Source organism: Carcharhinus amblyrhynchos, chromosome 13 (assembly GCF_965287045.1).
Source record: "Carcharhinus amblyrhynchos chromosome 13, sCarAmb.v2.hapA, whole genome shotgun sequence".
Classification (NCBI taxonomy): domain Eukaryota; kingdom Metazoa; phylum Chordata; class Chondrichthyes; order Carcharhiniformes; family Carcharhinidae; genus Carcharhinus; species Carcharhinus amblyrhynchos.
This window is the reverse complement of record NC_137336.1, coordinates 79,492,341-79,513,225: the sequence shown is the minus strand read 5'-3', so window position 1 is coordinate 79,513,225 and position 20,885 is coordinate 79,492,341. Positions and strand designations below refer to the sequence as shown.

General features: G+C 43.1%; 1 protein-coding gene across 1 annotated transcript; it reads left to right on the top strand.

Annotated features, from left to right (window-relative positions):
- Positions 1–1,067: 1,067 nt before the first annotated feature.
- Positions 1,068–7,245, top strand: LOC145351379 (putative G-protein coupled receptor 139). Its single transcript, XM_080200990.1, has 2 exons — positions 1,068–1,137; positions 6,347–7,245. The coding sequence occupies exons 1-2, from the start codon at positions 1,068–1,070 to the stop codon at positions 7,243–7,245; spliced, it is 969 nt and encodes a 322-aa protein (XP_080057116.1).
- Positions 7,246–20,885: the final 13,640 nt, after the last annotated feature.

The following is a 20,885-nucleotide window of genomic DNA, read 5'->3' as shown; positions in this document are numbered from 1 at the left end:
CTGGTAGGTCAGAAATGTGTTCATGTATGTTTTCAAGATGGGAATGAAAAGATATGGAAAGAAGTTGGGATCAGGCTGAGTTGGATGATCACCTATGATCATAATGAATAGTGGAGCAGGCTCAAATGGCCAAAAGGCCCTCCTCCTGCTTTTATTTTCCATGTGTCTCAGTTTTGGATTTTAAATGAAACCTCTTAGTATTAACTTGTTTTCAGGTGCCTGTTTTCTGCAGCTGGGTGAGGCTTAATGGTAGCTGCTGCTATGGTGTCTGTTTCTTTAGATATCATGCTAAGAATATATAATTGCTTCCTTTTAATGATACCTATTCTGTAGACCCAGCTTTTAGTTTACAAGTGCCAATTCCCTTATCTCTCCATTTAGGCGTCACCTCTTCTAAGCCCATTGCTTTCTCCCAGTTATGTAGATAATCACTTGTGTTTCTCATTAATATGTTCATTGGCATATCAAAACAACCCTTCACACAGTTCGGTTTATCAATCCCCTTCCATCCTATTTCATTATTTTACTTTTTCTCAATTTCAATTTTTAATCCTGTTTTTCCTCAATTTTTAACACCAAAGTTAATGAAAGGAAGTAACACCCATCCATGTCAGAGTTATATGTAACTCCAAGGGAAATATGCAAATTAATGTTCGATGCTCAGTCCCAATAGTTGAAAGGCCACATATCCAAATGGTTTGTACATAGATCAGAATTTAAAAAAAAGGCAGATCGAATGTTCCTTTAATAATGAATAACTCTATAACTGTGTTGCCATCATAACAGTCTTTTATTCCCTCTTCTGATATTTTTAAATAATTTTATAGTTATTTATGCTGTAATATTCCTCCAAATTGATGTTACTGAGAAAAAAAAGATTAAAAATGATTGTTTGGCTGCTTCTTCAGATTACTGTAACTAATTACCCTGGTCTGAAGTGTGGATAATTGTCTCACTGGAGGTTTCCCTCCAATATAAATAGGAGTGCTTCGAATATATATGTACACATTAATATTTGAACAGTCAGTCAGAATCACTGAGTCCACAACAAATTTTATTTCAAGAAAATGGGGTACCCTGTAATCTTTCAGATAGAACGCATTTACTACCCAATTCTTGCAGCTATTGGTGTTCTTGGTAAGGTTTTCGACCCACATTGAACTGTGTACACAAATATTTAATTGCTTCTCTTCTTTTTTGCTGAACTCCAGTATATGTGCCTTATTCTATACTACAAAATAGTATTGTCATTGTTGTATCTGTGTTGTTGCTACAGGTAAAACTATGTCTTTTTTTTCATTCTGTCTCTGTCAAAACAGGTATATTTATACAATTACTAAAACTTAATATGTTTCCATGTGATCAATACTGCTCTATTCTTTATTTTGTTTAACTCTGCACAATTCTACTTCACAATGAATTACTGGAACCAATTGATGGATATGCATAATTGTTTTAAGCATTTTAAAAATGTTATTTTAATGCAAAAATAATGACTTCATTTTAAAAATAAAAGAGTAGGATAATATATTTCTGACATAATAATTTATCTTTATGTCCACTGTTTGCTATGTATTGATATATCACTTTGATTGCTGGTAATTAGACAGAATTTATTTTATTTGTTTTTTTTTAAAGTTCATCTGTGGGATTTGAGCATCGCTGGCTGGCCAGCACTTATTGCCAATCCCTAGTTGTCCTTGAAGGACAATTGAGAGTTAATCACATTGCTGGAGTTACATGTAACTCGACCAGGTAAGGATGGAAGACTTCCTTCCCAAAATGACCAGATAACTAATTATACTCAGAGCACTGAAAATTAAAATGATAAAATAGTATACTCATCATTTTTATCTTCATGATGAAAAGCGACAGGTCAACGTCATCCCACTGGAATAAATACTGAACTCACTGGGTGCGTATTTTATTGTCTTCAATGAATTAACTCTTACGCAATTCTATAATTTTCATATCAATCCTAGAATGTGTTTTAAATTGTTGCCCCTGGATGCGGTGCAAAACATGCTGTCTTACCCACTTGTTGTTTGCAGCAGCCGAAATTCAAGTCCATGTCAACAATGTTATTAAATATCAACCATTGTGTATAACAGGAGGCAGAGTTGATAGCAATCACTTTCTATTATTGCCTAATATGATTTTGCATCCTTCAATGCTTCACATGCAAACATGACGTATGAACATCCGAATTAGGAGCTGGAATAGGCCGCTGTGTCCTTCAAATTTGCTCCAACATTCAATCAGATGATGGCTGATCCTTAACTCGATATTCTTGTCTACATGACACGAAAAAAAATGGTTGGCATATGGGAATGCAATAACATGGTCACCAGACAACGATTCACCATTAAATAACATGTTAATGTGTAATTGAGAAAACCCGGAAAACTATTTATATAATTGTGTAGCACAGCAAACACAATGATTCTAAATTTTGAATAATTGAGACACAGAAAATTAAGGTATCATCGACAATAAATTTGTTCCAATCCAGCTCACCAGTTTTGGAAAAAAGCTACTAAGCTACAATGTTACTGTGATTTACACAGCTCTATCTTTTGTCCTATACTTCAATTATAACTTGGGTTTGCTCAAGAACCAAAATACTCTGAATAACTGGTTTAGTAATTTTTTTCATACTTCAGTTTAATCCACTTCGGTTTAGTCTCAAATTGGTAACTTGAAGTTAAACCATGTCTCAAAGGTGCTAGGGATTGCATTTTTCAATTATTAATCAAATTTAATTAATAACATATCTCATCAATATTGTAAGTATTCCAATCATATATGAAACAAATGTAGTACATAAATAGTAGCTATGATGAATCCTGTTTTAAAACATTTTATTGCTCTATGTTATGTCCACTTTTTAAAGTTAGAATTCAAACTCAAGTTGAAAATTATAATTGATTCTCCAATCTCCGTTCCATCTCGCAATGCATTTCAAATACACCAATGATTTGAAGAGTAATAAACAAGCATGCTCTCAATACTGCTCTGCTTTTTCCATTTACCTTAATATCACTGTTTTTGTTGCTCCTGCAATGAACATTTATTGTTACCTACTCTATTAAAACCCTTGACGAAATTTAAATTCTTCTACTGCATCTCCATTTCACTTTCTCTGTTCTCTTTTTACTCTCTTCACATAATTGCATTATGCCATTCCTTGTACCAATCTAATAAACTCTGCTCTAACATTTTAAAAAAGTTTTGAACGTCTGTTGTAGGTAAAATGTTAGAATCCGTCATCAAGGAGGAAATAGCGAGGCATCTTGAGGGGAATTGCTTGATAGAGCAGACGCAGCAAGGTTTCGTTAAAGGGAAGTCGTGTCTGACAAATTTATTGGAGTTCTATGAGGATGTGTCTAGGGCGGTGGATAGAGGAGAGCCGGTGGATGTGGTCTTTCTGGATTTTCAGAAGGCGTTTGACAAGGTACCTCACAAGAGGTTATTGCAGAAGGTCAGGGGACATGGAGTTGGGGGTAGAGTGTTAGCGTGGATAGAGGATTGGTTGTCAAATAGGAGGCAGAGAGTGGGGGTCAATGGGTGCTATTCGGATTGGCAGATGGTGACTAGTGGAGTGCCCCAGGGGTCGGTGCTGGGGCCTCAGCTATTTACTATTTATATAGATGATCTGGAGGAGGGAACCGAGTGTAGGGTGTCGAAATTTGCTGATGACACCAAGATTGGTGGAACGGCAAATTGTGCGGAGGGTGGGGAGAGTCTGCAGAAGGATCTAGATAGGCTGGGCGAATGGGCCAGGAAATGGCAAATGGAATTTAATGTTGGCAAGTGTGAGGTGGTCCACTTTGGTAGGAATAATGGTAGGAAGGATTATTACTTACGTGGCGAAAAACTGCAGCAGGCGACAGTGCAGAGGGACCTCGGGGTCCTTGTGCATGAGTCGCAAAAACCCAGCTTGCAGGTGCAGCAGGTGGTCAGGAAGGCGAATGGGATGCTGGCCTTCGTAGTGAGGGGGATTGAATATAAAAGTAGGGAGGTCTTGCTGCGGCTGTATAGGGCATTGGTGAGGCCGCAGCTGGAGTACTGTGTGCAGTTTTGGGCGCCGTACTTGCGCAAGGATATTTTGGCCTTGGAGGGAGTGCAGAGGAGGTTTACTAGGCTGATGCCGGAGTTGAGGGGGTTGAGCTATGAGGAGAGGCTGAATAAATTAGGCTTGTACTCGCTAGAGTTCAGAAGAATGAGGGGAGATCTCATTGAGACGTATAAGATGATGAATGGGATGGACAGGATCGAGGTGGAGAGACTCTTCCCGCTCGGAAAGGATAGTAGGACTAGGGGGCACAGCCTCAAGATAAAAGGGGGGCGGTTTAGAACGGAGTTGAGGAGGAACTTCTTCACTCAAAGGGTGGTGAATCTCTGGAATTCTCTGCCCGTTGAAGTGGTGGAGGCTACCTCGCTAAATATTTTTAAGACGCAGGTTGATGGGTTTTTGATAAGAGAGGGGATTAAGGGTTATGGGGAGAGGGCAGGAATGTGGAACTGAGCCACGACAGATCAGCCATGATCTTATTGAATGGCGGGGCAGGCTCGAAGGGCTAGATGGCCTACCCCTGCTCCTATTTCTTATGTTCTTATGAAAGACTTTCTAAATTTTGGTGCATAGAATTGAAGGTATTGCCCTAGGTGATGCATAACAAGTGATTGAAGAATGTTTTCCACAACATTCTTGCTTCTGTAAACTTGCCATTATTCATAAAGCCAAATGTAATGTATATTTTTTATAACAGCCTTCTCAAAATTACTGCCACCTTCACTCCAGTATTTCATTTGTTATTGTGCCATTTAGATGTCTTTTGAGATTATCCTGAAACACATCACATCTATGTAAATTAACTTGTACATGTCCACTATATAACTTTTTCTATTGCTCTTGAAGTTGTTATGACCTCCCTCACTGTTTATTGCATTTTCACTCTGTGCAGTATGATGCTATTTTTAAAATTAAACCATGTGTGTTCAAGTGTTGTCACTCTGACATATCAGTATTATCAATAGTTCTACCATTGAAACCTAGGAGATATTCCTTCCTACATTCATCTGAAAAAAAAACAGGTTAAAGTCCAACAGGTTATTTGGTAGTAAACACCACTGACTTTTGGGGTTTGTCCTTTGACCTGACGAAGGGGCAAAGCCCGAAAGCTAGTGGTGTTTACTACCAAGTAAACCTGTTGGACTTTAACCTGGTGTTGTGAGACATCTTATTGTGTTTACCCCAGTCCAACACCGGTATCTCCACATCATACATTCGTCTGGCCAGGAAAAGAGACAATTTACTAGTATTGTCTTCTTTCTCTCTCACCACCAATTTTGTGATCACATGGCCAATATCCTGATTTTTTTAAATTTTGGTAACATGAATAATTTTAAAACTAAGTTCACATTTTCAAATTGTCATTGGAACTCTGCCCAGTACAATGATAGAATTGATACATTACTGCACAAGTTATAAACGATCATACATACTTCCCAATGCTGCTCATATGCACCTACCTTTTCTGATCTTCAATCTCTCAGCAAAGTCTGTTTCGTTGCCTTGTTGTGAATGTCTATGGTGAAAAAGAGTGAGACAAGAGACCCTGCCCAGTGACCAAGATTGAAAATCTCTTGAACTGGATAGACCACAGTGTTACTCTTCCTCGAAAGACTATCATAATGTCCAGTCTTGACACACATAGTAATTTGCTTAAGTGACTTAATCTTAACAATCCCTATTGTATCATCTCTCTTATTTTACTGCCTCGTTAGTTTCTTACAATTTTTTTTAATTTTATTGCTTCTTACTACTGTGTTTTATGCTGGGTCGTTGGTAGCTAAGCAAGACATGAGAGAGGTTGCAGAGTCTGGGATTGTAAACTTTAGGGAAAAGTCATCTAAAGGAACGTTATTCAACTGCTAATCATCCTTAAATAGATAGATGTCTATTTCATATTTCAGTCTGAATTCAGTTTTATTCACTTTCACAGTTTGATAAGTGACATTTAAAATATGAAAGTTAGATTTTTTGATGAATTTATTGATGCCATTCTTCGACAATGAGGTGTCAATGTCTTTTACAGATTTCTTAAACTTCTTAACTCTATTATTTCAGGCTTACTGTTGATCTTTATTTCGATCTTGTGCTGTTTTATCCATTTCGTAATTGCACACCCTTTAAAATGTTATTGCTCTTGGTAATTGTATGGATATGTAAAATAAAATAATTTCAATTGTTACATATTGATAATATTGTAAATTGTATTCCACTGATGTTTTGTTGAGACTTTTGGTGCTAAACTGTGTCTGTTTGATTCATTTCTTACAGTAAACTCAGTAGCAATTTTGATCCTTCTTCGAGGAAATTGTGGTCTGTCCAAATGCATCACCCGCTACTTAGTGGCAATGTCAGCAGCTGATTTACTACTCGTCATCATTAATATCATACTCAACCGAATTAATAACATTTATTTCCCAGTAACTTTCTTGTTCATCACTCCTGTGTGTGCACTGAGAGTCGTCTTATTACTTGCAGCCCTGGATTGTTCTGTCTGGTTCACAGTCGCTTTCACATTTGATAGGTTTGTGGCCATTTGCTGCCGGAATCTAAAGGCAAGATATTGCACGGAAAGAACTGCATCTGTGGTTATAGTAACTGTGAGTGTCATTGGCTGTTTGAGATCAATTCCATGGTATTTTCTATTTGTCCCTTCAATCATTGTTGGCAATGTGCCATGGTACTGCATTCAAAGACCAGACTATTATACCTCAACCTTATGGACAGCATATGAGTGGATTGATAGTACTCTGACACCGCTGCTTCCAATTTTATTGATTTTGGTGTTCAATGGTCTGACCATCAGGAACATTTTAGTAGCCAATCGGCACCGCAGAAGGCTCCGTGGTCACAGGAATGGACAGAATCCCACTGATCCTGAAGTAGACAATCGAAAGAAATCCATTTTTTTGCTCTTTGCTCTGTCTGCTAACTTCATACTTTTGTGGGTTACGTATGTTGTACATTCTTTAAACTGGCAAGTTACAAACTATAATTATGCAGAGAAACATCTTAACGGCCCAGTATATGTTGCTCAGCAATTTGGATTCATGCTACGGCTTCTGAGTTCTTGCACCAATACGTGCATTTATGCACTAACCCTAAGTAAATTCCGGGAAGAGTTAAAGAATGGGTTGAAATATCCATTTGTTAAATTATGTAAGCATTAATTTAAAACTGACCTACGACAAGAGTTGCATTTCAGGAGCCATGTAAAATTGATCTTTCAGAGTCGATCTAAAACAGAAGGCATGGTCTCACCCCACCACACAGGCCGATCATGACCCCGCTGCCCAGAACAATTGTGGCCTCCCTTCCCTCCCCCACTGAATGCATGCAGGATGGCAGTGGGATACCTCTCCCCCCGCCCATCACATACAGAGTGGCAGCAGGTCCTCTCCCCACCACCAATCACATGCAGCATGGCAGTGGGCCCATCTCCCCCCATTGGTCCATCCCTGGCCTACCCCCATTGGCTTCATCCCAACAGTGACCCTACAGGCCCCACCCCTGGCACTGCCCCACAGGCCCTGCCGCCTGGTGTTGACACTATCTCACCTTGCACTTGGTCTCCCTGGGGGGCCTCAATGGCCTTCAGTTCCATTGGCAAGGCCAACAAAGACTATTCCCCATTCATGATGAGATGTTTTCCTCACTGGAGAGAAACTCTCCCACTGAGGTCATAAAAGCAAGCGAGCCTGAACAATTGAGCACCAGGCTTGCTAAACACAATGATAATTGTTGATCTTATCATAATGTATCACCGGCCTGCAGTAACATTTGCTCCCTTGTTTATCAAGAATATATTTACCCCTGCCCAGAAAATATTCAAAGTCTCTGTTGCATCAACTTCTCGTGTTTTCCAAAGACTGATAATCGTTCGTGAGAAAAGAAAATCCCTCACTTCCATCTTAAATGATGGGTTTTCTATTTTTAAATAGTAGCCCCCTACACTAGACATTCCTACTAGAGAAAACATCCTTTACATATTGACCCTGTCACGAATGCTCATGATCCTGCATGTTTTTGTCATTTGTCTCTTACTCTTCAAAAGTCCACTTATATAAGCTTAGCCTGACTAGCTTTAACTCATGATGTGGAGATACCAGCATTGGACTTGGGTAAACACAGTAAGAAGTCACTTTTGCTACCAAATAAAATTGTTGGACTTTAACCGGGTGTTGTAAGTTTTTTACCAGCTTTAACTCACCATACAACCACACCCCCCAACACCCCCCCCAACCACCCACTGAACCAGTTATTAGTTTAGAAAATCTTCTCTGAACTCAAAGAACAAAGAACACAGCATGGGAAACAGGCCCTTTGGCCCAACGAGCCCACGCAGCCATTTAAGAACATAAGAACATAAGAACATAAGAAATAGGAGCAGGAGTAGGCCATCTGGCCCTTCAAGCCTGCCCCGCCATCCAATAAGATCATGGCTGACCTGAAGTGGATCAGTTCCACTTTCCCGCTCTCTCCCCATAACCCTTAATTCCCCTGTCTATCAGAAACCTATCTACACGTGACTTAAATATATTCAGCGAGGTAGCCTCCACCACTTCAATAGGCAGAGAATTCCAGAGATTCACCACCCTTTGAGTGAAGAATTTCCTCCTCAACTCCGATCTCAACTGCACCCCTCCCCCCCGCCCCTATATCTTGAGGCTGTGCCCTCTAGTTCTGCTATGCTTTCTAAGCGGGAAGAATCTCTCTACCTCTACCCTATCCATCCCCTTCATTATCTTACACGTCTCTATAAGATCCCCTCTCATCCTTCTAAACTCCAATGAGTACAGACCCAGTCTATTTAGTCTCTCTTCATAGTCCAACCCCCTTATCTCGGGTATCAGCCTAGTGAACCTCCTCTGCACTCCCTCCAAGGCCAAAATATCCTTCCTCAAGAGCGGCGCTCAAAACTGCACACAGTACTCCAGCTGCGGCCTCACCAGTACCCTGTACAGTTGCAGCAAGACCTCCCTACTTTTATATTCTATCCCTCTCGCTATAAAGGCCAATATTCCATTTGCCTTCTTGATCACCTGCTGCACCTGCAGACTGGGTTTTTGCAACTCGTGCACAAGGGCCCCCAGGTCCCTCTGCACCGTAGCACGCTGCAGTTTTCACCTTTTAAATAGTAATCTCTCCTACTATTATTTCTGCCAAAGTGAATAACCTCACACTTGCCAACATTATACTCCATCTGCCAACATTGTGAATCCCTCTTCCACCCATGACCCTGGCCTACGCTAATGGCACTCCACATAAGGAGATCAATGCTATACACACAGAACTCTAGCTGTAGTCTCCACAATGTCCTGTGTAATTGGAGTACAGCTTTCCTACTTTTTTGTTGAATTCCCAGACGAAAGTTGAAGATAATCTAATGGTGTTCCAAAATGACTTGCTGTACCAGCAGTTACACCATTTGTGATTCATGCATTAGAACACTGATGTTCCTCTGCACCTCAAAACTCTGCAATCTCTCCCAGTATGGGTCATTTACTTTTGGGTGGCTAGTGGTTAGCTTCACTGCCTTACAGTACCAAGGACTTAGGTTTGATTCCTGGCTTGGCTCTGTGTCTGTATGGAATCTGGACATTCTCCCCGGTCTACATGGGTTTGCTCTGGTTTCTCCCATAGAAACCTACGTCTGGTTCGGTGCATTAGCCATGCTAAATTCTCCCTCAGTGCACCCAAATAGGTGCCAGAGGGTGGTGAATGCAGTGTTAATGTAAGCCTATTTGTGACAAACATGTTACTTAGAACATAGAACATAGAACATAGAACACAACAGCACAAACAGGCCCTTCGGCCCACAAGTTGTGCCGATCACATCACCTACCTACCTACAGACCTATCTATAACCCTCAATCTCACCAAACCCCATATACTCATCCAGAAGTCTTTTAAAAGACCCCAGCGAGTTCGCCTCCACCACCACTGACGGCAGCCGATTCCATTCACTCACCACCCTCTGAGTGAAAAACTTACCCCTAACATCACTTCTGAACCTCCCTCCCCGCACCTTAAATCTGTGTCCTCTCGTAGCGACCATTTCAAACCGGGGAAATAGCCTCTGAGAGTCCACCCTATCTATTCCTCTCAACATTTTGTAAACTTCTATCAGGTCGCCTCTCAACCTTCGTCTCTCCAGGGAAAAGAGTCCCAGCTCCCTCAACCTAACTTCATAAGGCATGCCTCCCAGTCCAGGCAACATCCTTGTAAATCTCCTCTGCACCCTCTCAATAGCTTCTACATCTTTCCTATAGTGAGGCGACCAGAACTGCGCACAATACTCCAAATGAGGCCTGACAAGGGTCTTATAAAGTTCCAGCATTACCTCCCGACTCCTAAACTCAATCCCTCCGTAAACTCAATCAACTTCTTAAAATTTTCCTGCAAAAGTGACCAACTTCAGATTTTCCCACATAATATTCCATTTGTCACACTTCTACCCACTTTGCATATCTGTATCCCTTTGTATTCTCTTTGTTTACTCTTCACATCTTACTCTTCTATATTTATGTTCATAGCTTATACATTTGATCCCTTCACCCAAGTCAGTGAAATAAATTATAAAAAGTTGAAGCCCCAGCATTGATTCCTCTGGCACACAACTCATTACATCATGCCAGCCAGAATAGAATCATCCATGCCTAGCCTCTGCCTACTGTTAGCTAGCTAATCTGTACTCCCTGCCAATATGTTACCCTCCACACCATGAACTATCATCTTTCTCAATAGGCCCTTGAACAGATTGCTATTCAGTAAGTGCTCGGCAATGTCCAGGCTTGGGCAGACAAGTGGCATGTAACATTTGTGTGACACAAGTGTCATATCATGATGATCTCCAACAGGGAATTTAAACATCACTGCGTGATATTCATATGCATTCTTATCACTGAATCCTCCAACATCAGAATCCTGGTGATTACCATCAATCAGAAACTCAACTGGAGTTGCTATATAACCAGTACTGTGGGTGTACCTACCACTCATGGGCTGCAGTGGATCAAGAGGGTTCCTCATCACCACCTTTCAAGGGCAGTTAGGACTGGCAATCAGTACTGGCCTAGCCAGCAAAGCTCACTTCCAAACAATAAATTTTAAAATTGGCTAACTATGATTTCTCTTTCATAACATTGTGTTGACTCTGCCTGATTTTTCAAAGTGTCCTGCTATAAGGTCTTTGAAAACAGTTTCTCACAATGTGTCTATGACAGACAATATGCTAACTGGCCTTTACTTCCCTGCTTTCTGCTCCCCCTCTCCCCCACTGCCCACACTTATTTTTGAATAAAGCAGTTGCATTTCCCCAAATCTAGTGAATTTTGAAAAATTAAGACCACTGCATCAATTGTCCCATTATCCAATTTTTTAAGACATTATGGTCATGTTCATTAGGAATTGGCGACTCTTGACTCAGCAGTTGGAAAAGAAAATCCTTCTACCACCACCCTGGTGACAGAAATTACTTTATCAGAAAAGTACTCACCTTGTTAGCTGTTTTCTTTAATACATATCAAGACCCTTAGTTTATATTGTCATTTTCCTAGCTAACTTCCTCCGGTGTACATTTTCCCCTCTTTTACAATGCTTTGTGATGTTGTTCCAATCATCAGACCTACCAACCCTTTTGGCTCAAGTGGCCCATAACCTCCGGTTCAAATGCCAGCTCAAGTCAATTGTGATTTGCATATATACGTCCGGCAACACAGAAGTCCCGGTGTATGCATATGTGCATTGAAAGAGTGACAATTTTGAACCACTGATTCAGGCTCTGAAAGATGCCAGTATGGAACTGCTGAGTGGCAATCGTGCCAATACTTCCACATTTGCACTGACATTGGGTCAGATTTTGCCGTCATTTATTTGCAGTTTTTGTTGGTCTAGCTGCAGTGAGTAGAGGCAGCAAACATTTTGGGTGGGTTGTAAAAAGGTGTTTGACATTTATGTAATACACAGAAAGATTTTTAAAAAATCTTTGTCATGATAACCAATCCCAATAAAAAGTGTTCATATATAACAAGATGGATGTTAATGTCTAGAATAAATTTCAGTATTTGAGTTTTGCAATATATTTTAAGAAGCGTTTATCACAATGTTAAGAGTCTCCATGATGCAATGTTGATCCTTAGGCAACTTAGCCAGTTCAAATACTTTAGGGAAGTGTATCCCTTAAGATGACATATGCAAATCTCCTGTAAGCTGATGTGAAACCTCTTTGATAGGTACAGGACGGCACAGTGCTTAGCATGCTGCCTCACAACGCCAGGGACCTGGGTTCAATTCCAGCCTCAAGTCACTGTATGTGTGGGGTTTGTACGTTCTCCCCATGTCTGCGTGAGTTTCCTCTGGGTGCTTTAGCTTCCTCCCACAGTCCAAAGAAATGCAAGTTAGGTTGACTGGCCATGCTAAATTGACCCCTCAGTGTCACAGGAATTAGCACAGGAATAGGGGATGGAACTGTGGTTGGTACAGACTCGATGGGCCGAATGGCCTCCTTCTATACTGTAGGGATTCTATGAAGCTATGATTACAGAAACTAGTACAGACAAAATGTCTAGAGTCACATTCCACCACCACTGGAACATTGTCCTTTTAGCTTGATTCTTAACTGAAGTTCTTTGCGGTTTTGATGCAAGCATCAAAGATCAGGTTACATGTAAAATACAAATCCCTCCCCCTTCTCTCACTCATCTTCTTGTTTAGAGGTTAATGTATAAAAATATTTTGATTGTTGAGAAGTATATATTTTGTAAAAAAATTGAAAAATTGAGGCAATTATAGACATTATTGTGCACCTGCTAAAGTAAAATGCTTAGTTAAATGTTAACATGGATCAAAGTTTTATATTTATGACAAACCTACTAATATGTATTTTCCATTAAACTATAAAATTCTACGAATGCTTCATTGAAACAAAAAAAATTTCATTACGGAATCATACAAATGTTTTATTGAAATATACATAAGTTAAATATGAAATAATAGAAATAAGCAAGGCAGAAGAATATTAATGATAAACACATTTAGATTTTCCAAGGTCCAAGATGCAAACTCTACTTTGCTCAATCTAATGCAGATATCCAAGTAATTTCTGACCTCTCATCTTGACAATTAAATTTTCAGTTTCCATATTCTAAATTAAAACATAAGGCTTATAAAGCACACCCACACAAAGTTATGAAATAACAATACAGATTTTAAAAATAGTTTCACAGATTGAGAAGATTTTAAATCAAAACACACAAACATTGACAAGCACGCCTCACGTTAAGATATATAATGCAGATTTAAATAATTCCCCAAATTTAGAATAGCAAAACCTATTTATACATTAACTACTCATCCTCAATGATTAAAAAAAAACTTTTTAAAAGAGCTAATAACAATAGGATTAACGACTTAAAAGCAATTAAAAAAGACACTAACATACTTCTTATAACTGCAGGGTATTCCTTCCCCTATTTCCAAACTGGACCTTGTTGGACATTCTCAGTCTGGCCACATGGTTCCAAATCTCATGCATCACTGGGATGTGCAGCGATGGTTCTATTGATGGCCAAAGGTCTCAGCAGTGACCTCGGGCCTCATGGATGCTGCAAAGGTTCTAGTGCACTCATGCAGTTTAAGGATACGCACAAAGCCCTTGCAAATTGCACTGCTGCAACTTCTCATTTTTTTTCAAGGAGCTGCAATTTTGAGGAACATGTGGCTGGATGGATTGTGACTTTGGGATATGTGTGGCTAGGGGAAATGGGGGGGGGGGGGGGGCATGCGATTTTGGGGAATGGACAGTGACTGTGGATGGGCTAGGGGCAAGAGGTGTGCCTTAACCTCTACATGCGTTCCTCCCCATCTTCAATGCCCCTCCCCCTTCAGAGAGTGATGAGATGGCTTTTGTGATGCAACCAATTGATCTTGCTGTTCTTTTGGTTGCTGCTGGAGCTGAGGGCCTGGAGGGCACAGGGGACCCAGGCCTTACCACTTGCAGGAGTAGAGGGAGTCCACCAGAGGCAGGAGATAGCCACCATCATCCAGGGGTGGGGGAGGGACACAGGAGAAGGAAAAAGCAGAAACATGAGCAGTTCCATGCAAGACTGTCATTTGAACAGATGACAGACACTGTGTGCCACCAACATCTCTGCCTCCAAAAGGAGACAGTGCAACACTTGTGCCATCTGTTACAGGGCTTAGCACCTCAGGGCAGGGCAGGGGCTGGGGGGGGCATCCACTCCGGTGGCTGTCAAATTAATGGCTGCTCTAAACTTTTATGCAACTGGCTACTTCCAGAACCCGAGCAGAGATGTATGTGGCATTTCCCAGTCAGCTGTGCACACCTCTGTCAAGCAGTCATGGAAGCCCTGTATGTCTGAGCTTTGCAGTACCTCAAATTTAACCTGGACCAGGCCTATCAGGAAGCCTGGGTTGCAGGGTTTGCAGCCATTGCGTGGATGCCTAATTTATAGGGGTCATTGACTGCAGCCATGTCACTCTCAAGGCACCTGTACAGAATCCACAAAGATTCTTCAACAGAAAGGGTTTCTACTGCCTGAATGTTCAACTGGTGTGTGATGATAATATGTGCATTACATGCATCTGTGCAAGACACCCAGACAGCGTGCACAACAGCTTCATTGTCAAGAGCTTTGACATCTCAAGCATTTGAGAAGGAGCCCCAAGATATGGGGGTGGTTCATGGGTGATATGGGTTATCCACTTTGGACAAGGCTGACGGCGCCTGTGCGGAGTCCTGTGACAGAGGTGGAGACAGCTATGAGGTCCATGTAGCCACCCGCGAAATAGTGGAGAGGTGCATTGCGCTCCTCAAAATGTGATCCCGGTGCCTGGACTACTCCGACAGGGCCCTACCATACAGCCCTCTGATCTCTTCCCACGTTGTGGTGGTGTGCTGTATCTTGCACAACCTGGCTCTGCAAAGAGGTGACCCATAGGAGGAGAATGTGGAGGCCGACCAGCTGGGCGTCACTGGGGAGCTGGCTGACAAGCAGGACGAGGAGCATGTTGAGGAACATTACCCAGGTGCTAGAAGGATGACAGCTGGAATGAGGCATGCGAGGGTGGCTGGGGAGGCATTGATCACCAAGTGGTTCAGTCACGAGAGACTTGTGACTGTGGTCTCCATCCCTGCTCCCAAAGTCCTTCTACCTCCTGTAACATTGTCACACCAAAGAGTGATGGGCCTGGGTACTCTATGTTAGTGAGTTTTTTGGCGGACAGAAGGGTGATGAAAACTTACTAAGCACCATTGTAATGATGCCTGGTGCAAATTAATCTGTTTCTTACCTGAGCTCCGCATGCATGCTGGCACCTTGGCTCATATCTGCATCGTGGACAAGGGGTCTGCAACCCCTGTACAGGGCTGTGGGGAGGGAATGGCCTCATGGGTTCTGGGGAACCAATGGCTTCCTTTTCTCAGTGACACAGCTTTGAGGGGCCTTCAAAACTGGCATCAAATAAAACATCCCTCCAGTGATCATCGATGGAAGAGGGTTCCTTTGAGACAAATTATTCACAGGTGGGTGGAGAAAAAAAATTTAATGATTGCAATAAAGGCGTTTAAATAATAAGGCCAAACAAAAACTTGTGAATGGAATATATTAAGGTGCTTAAAGATCTATTTAACTAGTGCAGCACTTCACCTGTGCCATACTTCCTAACCTTATGTGACCTATCACTATGTCCCAGTCACTCCCCAGGATGTACATCGGAGGTGGAGGGACCAGCGGTCTACCCAACCTCGTTGCCTGTGATGCATGTGGCAGGTGCCCTCTGGAGGTCCTGGAGCTTGAGGGCACTATTTGGCTACTAAGTGTCTGGGACATTTCCATGACACCCTCTTCATCCTGCTGCCCTAAGATGCCCTGTGTCAGGAAGGGTGGAGTCAGAAGGTTTAGCCACTGTCTCTTGGCTGGAAGGCCCGGGCATGGGCTTGATCCCTTCCTCCTGGTGGAGGCTGCCTCGCTAAATATTTTTAAGAAGCGGGTTGATGAGTTCTTGATAAGAGAGGGGATTAAGGGTTATGGGGAGAGGGCGGGAAAGTGGAACTGAGCCACGACAGATCAGCCATGATCTTGTTGGGTGGCGGGGCAGGCTCGAAGGGCTAGATGGCCTACTCCTGCTCCTATTTCTTATGTTCTTATGTTCTCCCTTGGGGTTCCAGATAGCCCTTGCATCACTCAATAGGGTGATGGTGCTTTGCAGTGAGCTCCAGAAGCTCCAGCTTTATTTGGCCCTGCCAGTCCTGGAGGACCACCTGCATCCTACCCATGGTGGTCAATCTCTGTGATGGCCATCTGAGTCAGTGGCCACCTGACAATGGCTGCAGGAAATACTCTTTGAGGCTGGGCCATGCTCTGCAACCCTTCAGCCATGACTGTCTGTGACTGGGCCATGTTATCTAAGGCTGCTGCCGTAGACTGCTGTGTCTCAGCACTGTCTCGCTGGGTCTCCTGCAAGCTCTCAAGCCACAGGATCTTGGGAAGCCTGTTCAGTCCCTCAGCTGTGGCCTGCTGTGACTGAGCCATCATTTGCAGCCTGCCACTCAGTGAGGATCTCCTGCCCCAGGCTTTCCACTACAGATACCATGCTTCCAGTGTTGACCTGGGAACCATGCAAGACAGGCTGGTCTGCCTGAAAGCTTTGGGACTCCTCCCAACAGCCTCACAGTTGGTCCAATGTGTCTGTCAGCCCCTCCTGTATTCTCTGGCTCTGTTACTGCATCCTCAGCAGCTGAGGGAGAAGTGATCTCAGAGGCCCAACATATAGCCTGAGGCCAGCCTGGTCCTTGCCTCTGGCAGGCCCCCTGTGCCAGAGGCCTCGGACAATCCCTACTCTACCCAATGCTCATCAGATTGGGACCCAGAAGCCTCAGCTAACTGGACCCACCAACGTGTCAGTATCTGGGATGGTGAATTGAGGTGGAAGCTGATGCCAAAACAGTGCTGCCCTTGGAGGTCCCTTCAGCCACATCCTCCGAGGATTTGTCCGAGCTGTCCTGACCGGGATGGGTGGGAGCTGCAGTAGGGGCCTGGCGTCCAGATGACCCCACTGCATCCGGTTCGGACCCTGCAACACAGGACAAAGTTAATTGTAAGGGAGGGAGAGGAATCCAGAATGCAAAACAAATGATTCACATTTCTCCACTGAACATAGAACAAAGCACAAAGGAAACTACATCACAGGACAAGCCCTTTGGCCATCTAAGCCTGCAGTGACCAGGCTGTCCTTCTGAGAACAATATACCTTTATCCCCATCCCATTCAAGTAGCTGCAAAGATACCCCTTAAAGGTCAGTATCACATCTGCCTCCATGAGCTCCACCAGCAGCAAATTACAGGGACGCATTACCCTCTCTGTGCAAATGAGCATGCCTCGTACATCTCCTTTAAAGCTTGCCCCTTGCACCCAAAATTCATGCCCCTGAGAAGTTGCCTCAAATTGAATGGAGGATTGACAGGTGCTCACTTCTTGACTGCAGCCCCACCATGCTGACGCTAACAGCCCGCATCTCCCCTTCCTTTGACAGCTCCAGTGTCCGCTCCTCGAAGCAGGTGAGGACCGGAGGTCTGGCTCACCACCTGCTGTCTTTGCCCTCTCTCTGGTGATATTGTCAGTCTTCTCCTATGGAAACAGATGGAGCCATGAAAGGAACGATGGCAGGAGTTCTGCAGAGTCTCAACTGGTGGTCTTAAGGGCAAGCACTGTGGTGCTCTTGGGGGAGGAGATAGGAAGGAACTGCTTGGGGGATCAGGGGCTGAAAACATACTGAATACTGGAGATGGGAAGATTTGGGAGGTGGTGTTAGGATCAAGCACTCCCCTTTCTGCCCAGATGAGGTCATTTACCTTTTTGCGGCACTGCTTCCCGGTTTGGCAGGACCAGTGCCATGGCAGTAACCCAGGTGGCAACTGCCTCCCAGAACTCATTGCCATCAGCAACATTGGGTCCTCCTGGGGGTAAGAGGGTATCCCACCTTGCCTCAGAAAATTTGGGGTGGGGGGGGGGGGGTAGTCATGCACTCATTTTGTTCAGGACTGCTACCTGTCCATCCTTGGGTCTTTTAATGGAGCTGCCCTTTGTTAGGGCAAATCAGCTGCAGGCAGTTTGGCAGAGCATCCCAGAAAGATACACACAGTTTGCTTGTTGGCATTGAGGAGAAGACAAATTAGCCCTTCCTGGTGTGCTGATGGGGAGGAGACGGGATTTGGATCAGTGCCTCCCGACTGGACAGAGACACACACACAGACAAACACACACACACAGACAAACACACACACACACACAGACAGACAAACACACACACACACACACACACACACAGACAAACACACACACACACACACACACAGACAAACACACACACACAGAGCCTTATGCAGGAAGGTCTGGGGTGGTTTGAAAAAAAAAATCACTCTGCCTGATATCAGTAGGGTGAAGGGTGGATTTATCTGTCTGAGATCAGTGGGAGGAATGGGGCTCCGCTGCCACTCTGCCTGAGATCACTGGGGCAAAGGGCCCATGATTGGTTTCAGATGGAAGATAAGAGGGTCAGTAATGTTGTGGGGGTAGTGCAATGTCTATGAGGGTCAACAGGCAAGCATTATCCGGCCCAGGAGGGATGTGGCAGGAGAGTGGCATTCTTTCATTTTTTTCTGCGCATGTGCAATTGGAGGCACCAATCAGAGCTTCAGGGTTTCGGGCGCATTCAGCCTGCCCAGAGGCTTCTACAGTGTGATTCAGAATGACTGATATTTTTGCAGGCAGAGTGGGAATGGGGCACCTGAGAACTGGTCTAAATGTCAGATCTGAAACACTCCCAATTTCAAGTCTACCCAGCAATTCGAAACAACTGTTAACTGAGACATCACGGGTCCTATTTTAAGGGATTCAAGGACAGTTCAAAAGGCTGGTGATGATAAATTGGGGTGTCCCATAAGGTATCATGATTACATAGCTCAGGGATCTTAAGTATTTCATCCTACTGGATCAAAATGTTATGCCTGTCATCTGCAACACTTTTGATTGGACTGTGTCTCTGAGCTGTAGAATTATATAAACCAAAAACACCACCAAAACCAAAAAAAATGTTTTTGACCCTCTGCACCAACACCTCCCCTCTGCTGGCAGATAAAATAAAGACAACTTGTTGGTAAAGTATCTTGCATTAATGAGTATGTGTGTCAAACTCAGAAGTTGAGATTTCAACAGTATTCTTTGGAGGTTCCATTGGGATCTCTTGCTCTTGGCAGTAGAGTACACAGACAACACAACAGCTCTCCAGGGAACTGGCCAGTAGACAAAAAAAAGGTGATTCTTTAGTCACTAAAGAGGCCCTCCCTTGGATGGTTAAAATGCAGTCTGTTTGTCTTGGTAGGTGTGCTGCGATATTTAACTTATTTCAGGAATGGGTTAACGTTTGTTAATCACTTCCTCTTTTAAGCTTGACAACAAAGAGGAATAGATTGCTGAAACTCCACCACTAAACAGACTGGGCAGATTGTGTAAGTAAGACTAAAGAAAAGAGGGAGGACGTCATAAGAAAAAACAGAAAAAGCCCCATTTATTGTGAGAAATAAACGAGCCCTTGTTTGAAGGGATGAGAAAGGTCAGAGACAGGTCTTTGTGTGGTAGGATCAACAGTGAGATTAAGTTAAGTGCACTGTTGGCGTTTAAGATAATGTGTTCAGGATTCTGTAGTGGTGAACAACGTAGACAGACAATTGTTCATATGGTTAGTTAAATATAACTGTTTGTTATATTTGTTGTGAGTTTTGAAATTATATTCCTGTTGAGCTCTTGGGAGTGAAACCAGTAGGAAGTAAAAGAGTTACATAATAAATCATCCTTATCTGTGAGTTGCTGCGATAATTGGTTGAATCGACAAACAAGTGGCTTGTATCCAACAAATATCTCAGACAGCCAGCCTGAGTGGGAATTAAGAGCCCAAATGGGTCACATGAAAACCAGGTGAAGTGCATGTAGAGAACACTGATTGGAGCAACAAGAGTACGATAGTGTGATCTGTGCCAATTCAGTTGAGAGAATGAGAGCCAGTTTGAGTAAAATTCCCCGAAAGGAACACCAGCTTACATTATTTTTTAAAATTGTGATCAGTCATCAGTCAGTGGCTTGCAAAAACAGGTAGAATGGACAAAGGGAAAGAATAAATCTTTCCTAGCTGATGGATAGAGGATTGGTTGTCTAATAGGAGGCAGAGAATTGGTATTGATGGGTGCTATTCTGATTGGCAGTTGGTAACTAGTGGAGTGCCACAGGGATTGGTGCTGGGGCCTCAGCTATTTACCATTTATATAGATGATCTGGAGGAGGAGGCTAGGGTGTATTGTGTCGAAATTTGCTGATGACAAAGATGAGTGGAAAAGCAAATTGTGCGGAGGGTGTGAAAAGTTTGCAGAGGGATCTAGATAGGCTGAGCGAGTGGGCAAGGACCTGGCAGATGGAGTACAATGTTAGCAAGTGTGAGGTTATCCACTTTGGGAGGAATAATAGTAGGAGGGATTACTATTTAAAGGGCACAAAGCTGCAGCATGCTAAGGTGCAGAGGGACCTGGGGGTCCTTGTACATGAGTCGCAAAAACCCAGTCTGCAGGTGCAGCAGGTGATCGAGGCGAATGGGATGCTGGCCTTTATAGCGAGGGGGATAGCACGTAAAAGCAGGGAGGTCTTGCTGCAACCGTGCAGGGTACTGGTGAGGCCGCAGCTGGAGTACTGTGTGCAGTTTTGGTCACTGCACTTGTACAAGGATATTTTGGCCTTGGAG

Bases quoted from the DNA above. Each gene is read 5' to 3' on its own strand.
- LOC145351379 (XM_080200990.1), top strand. From the start codon at position 1,068: ATGGGGTACCCTGTAATCTTTCAGATAGAACGCATTTACTACCCAATT. The intron at 1,138-6,346 runs GTAAGGTTTTCG...CATTTCTTACAG, and splicing joins TGCAGCTATTGGTGTTCTTG to TAAACTCAGTAGCAATTTTG.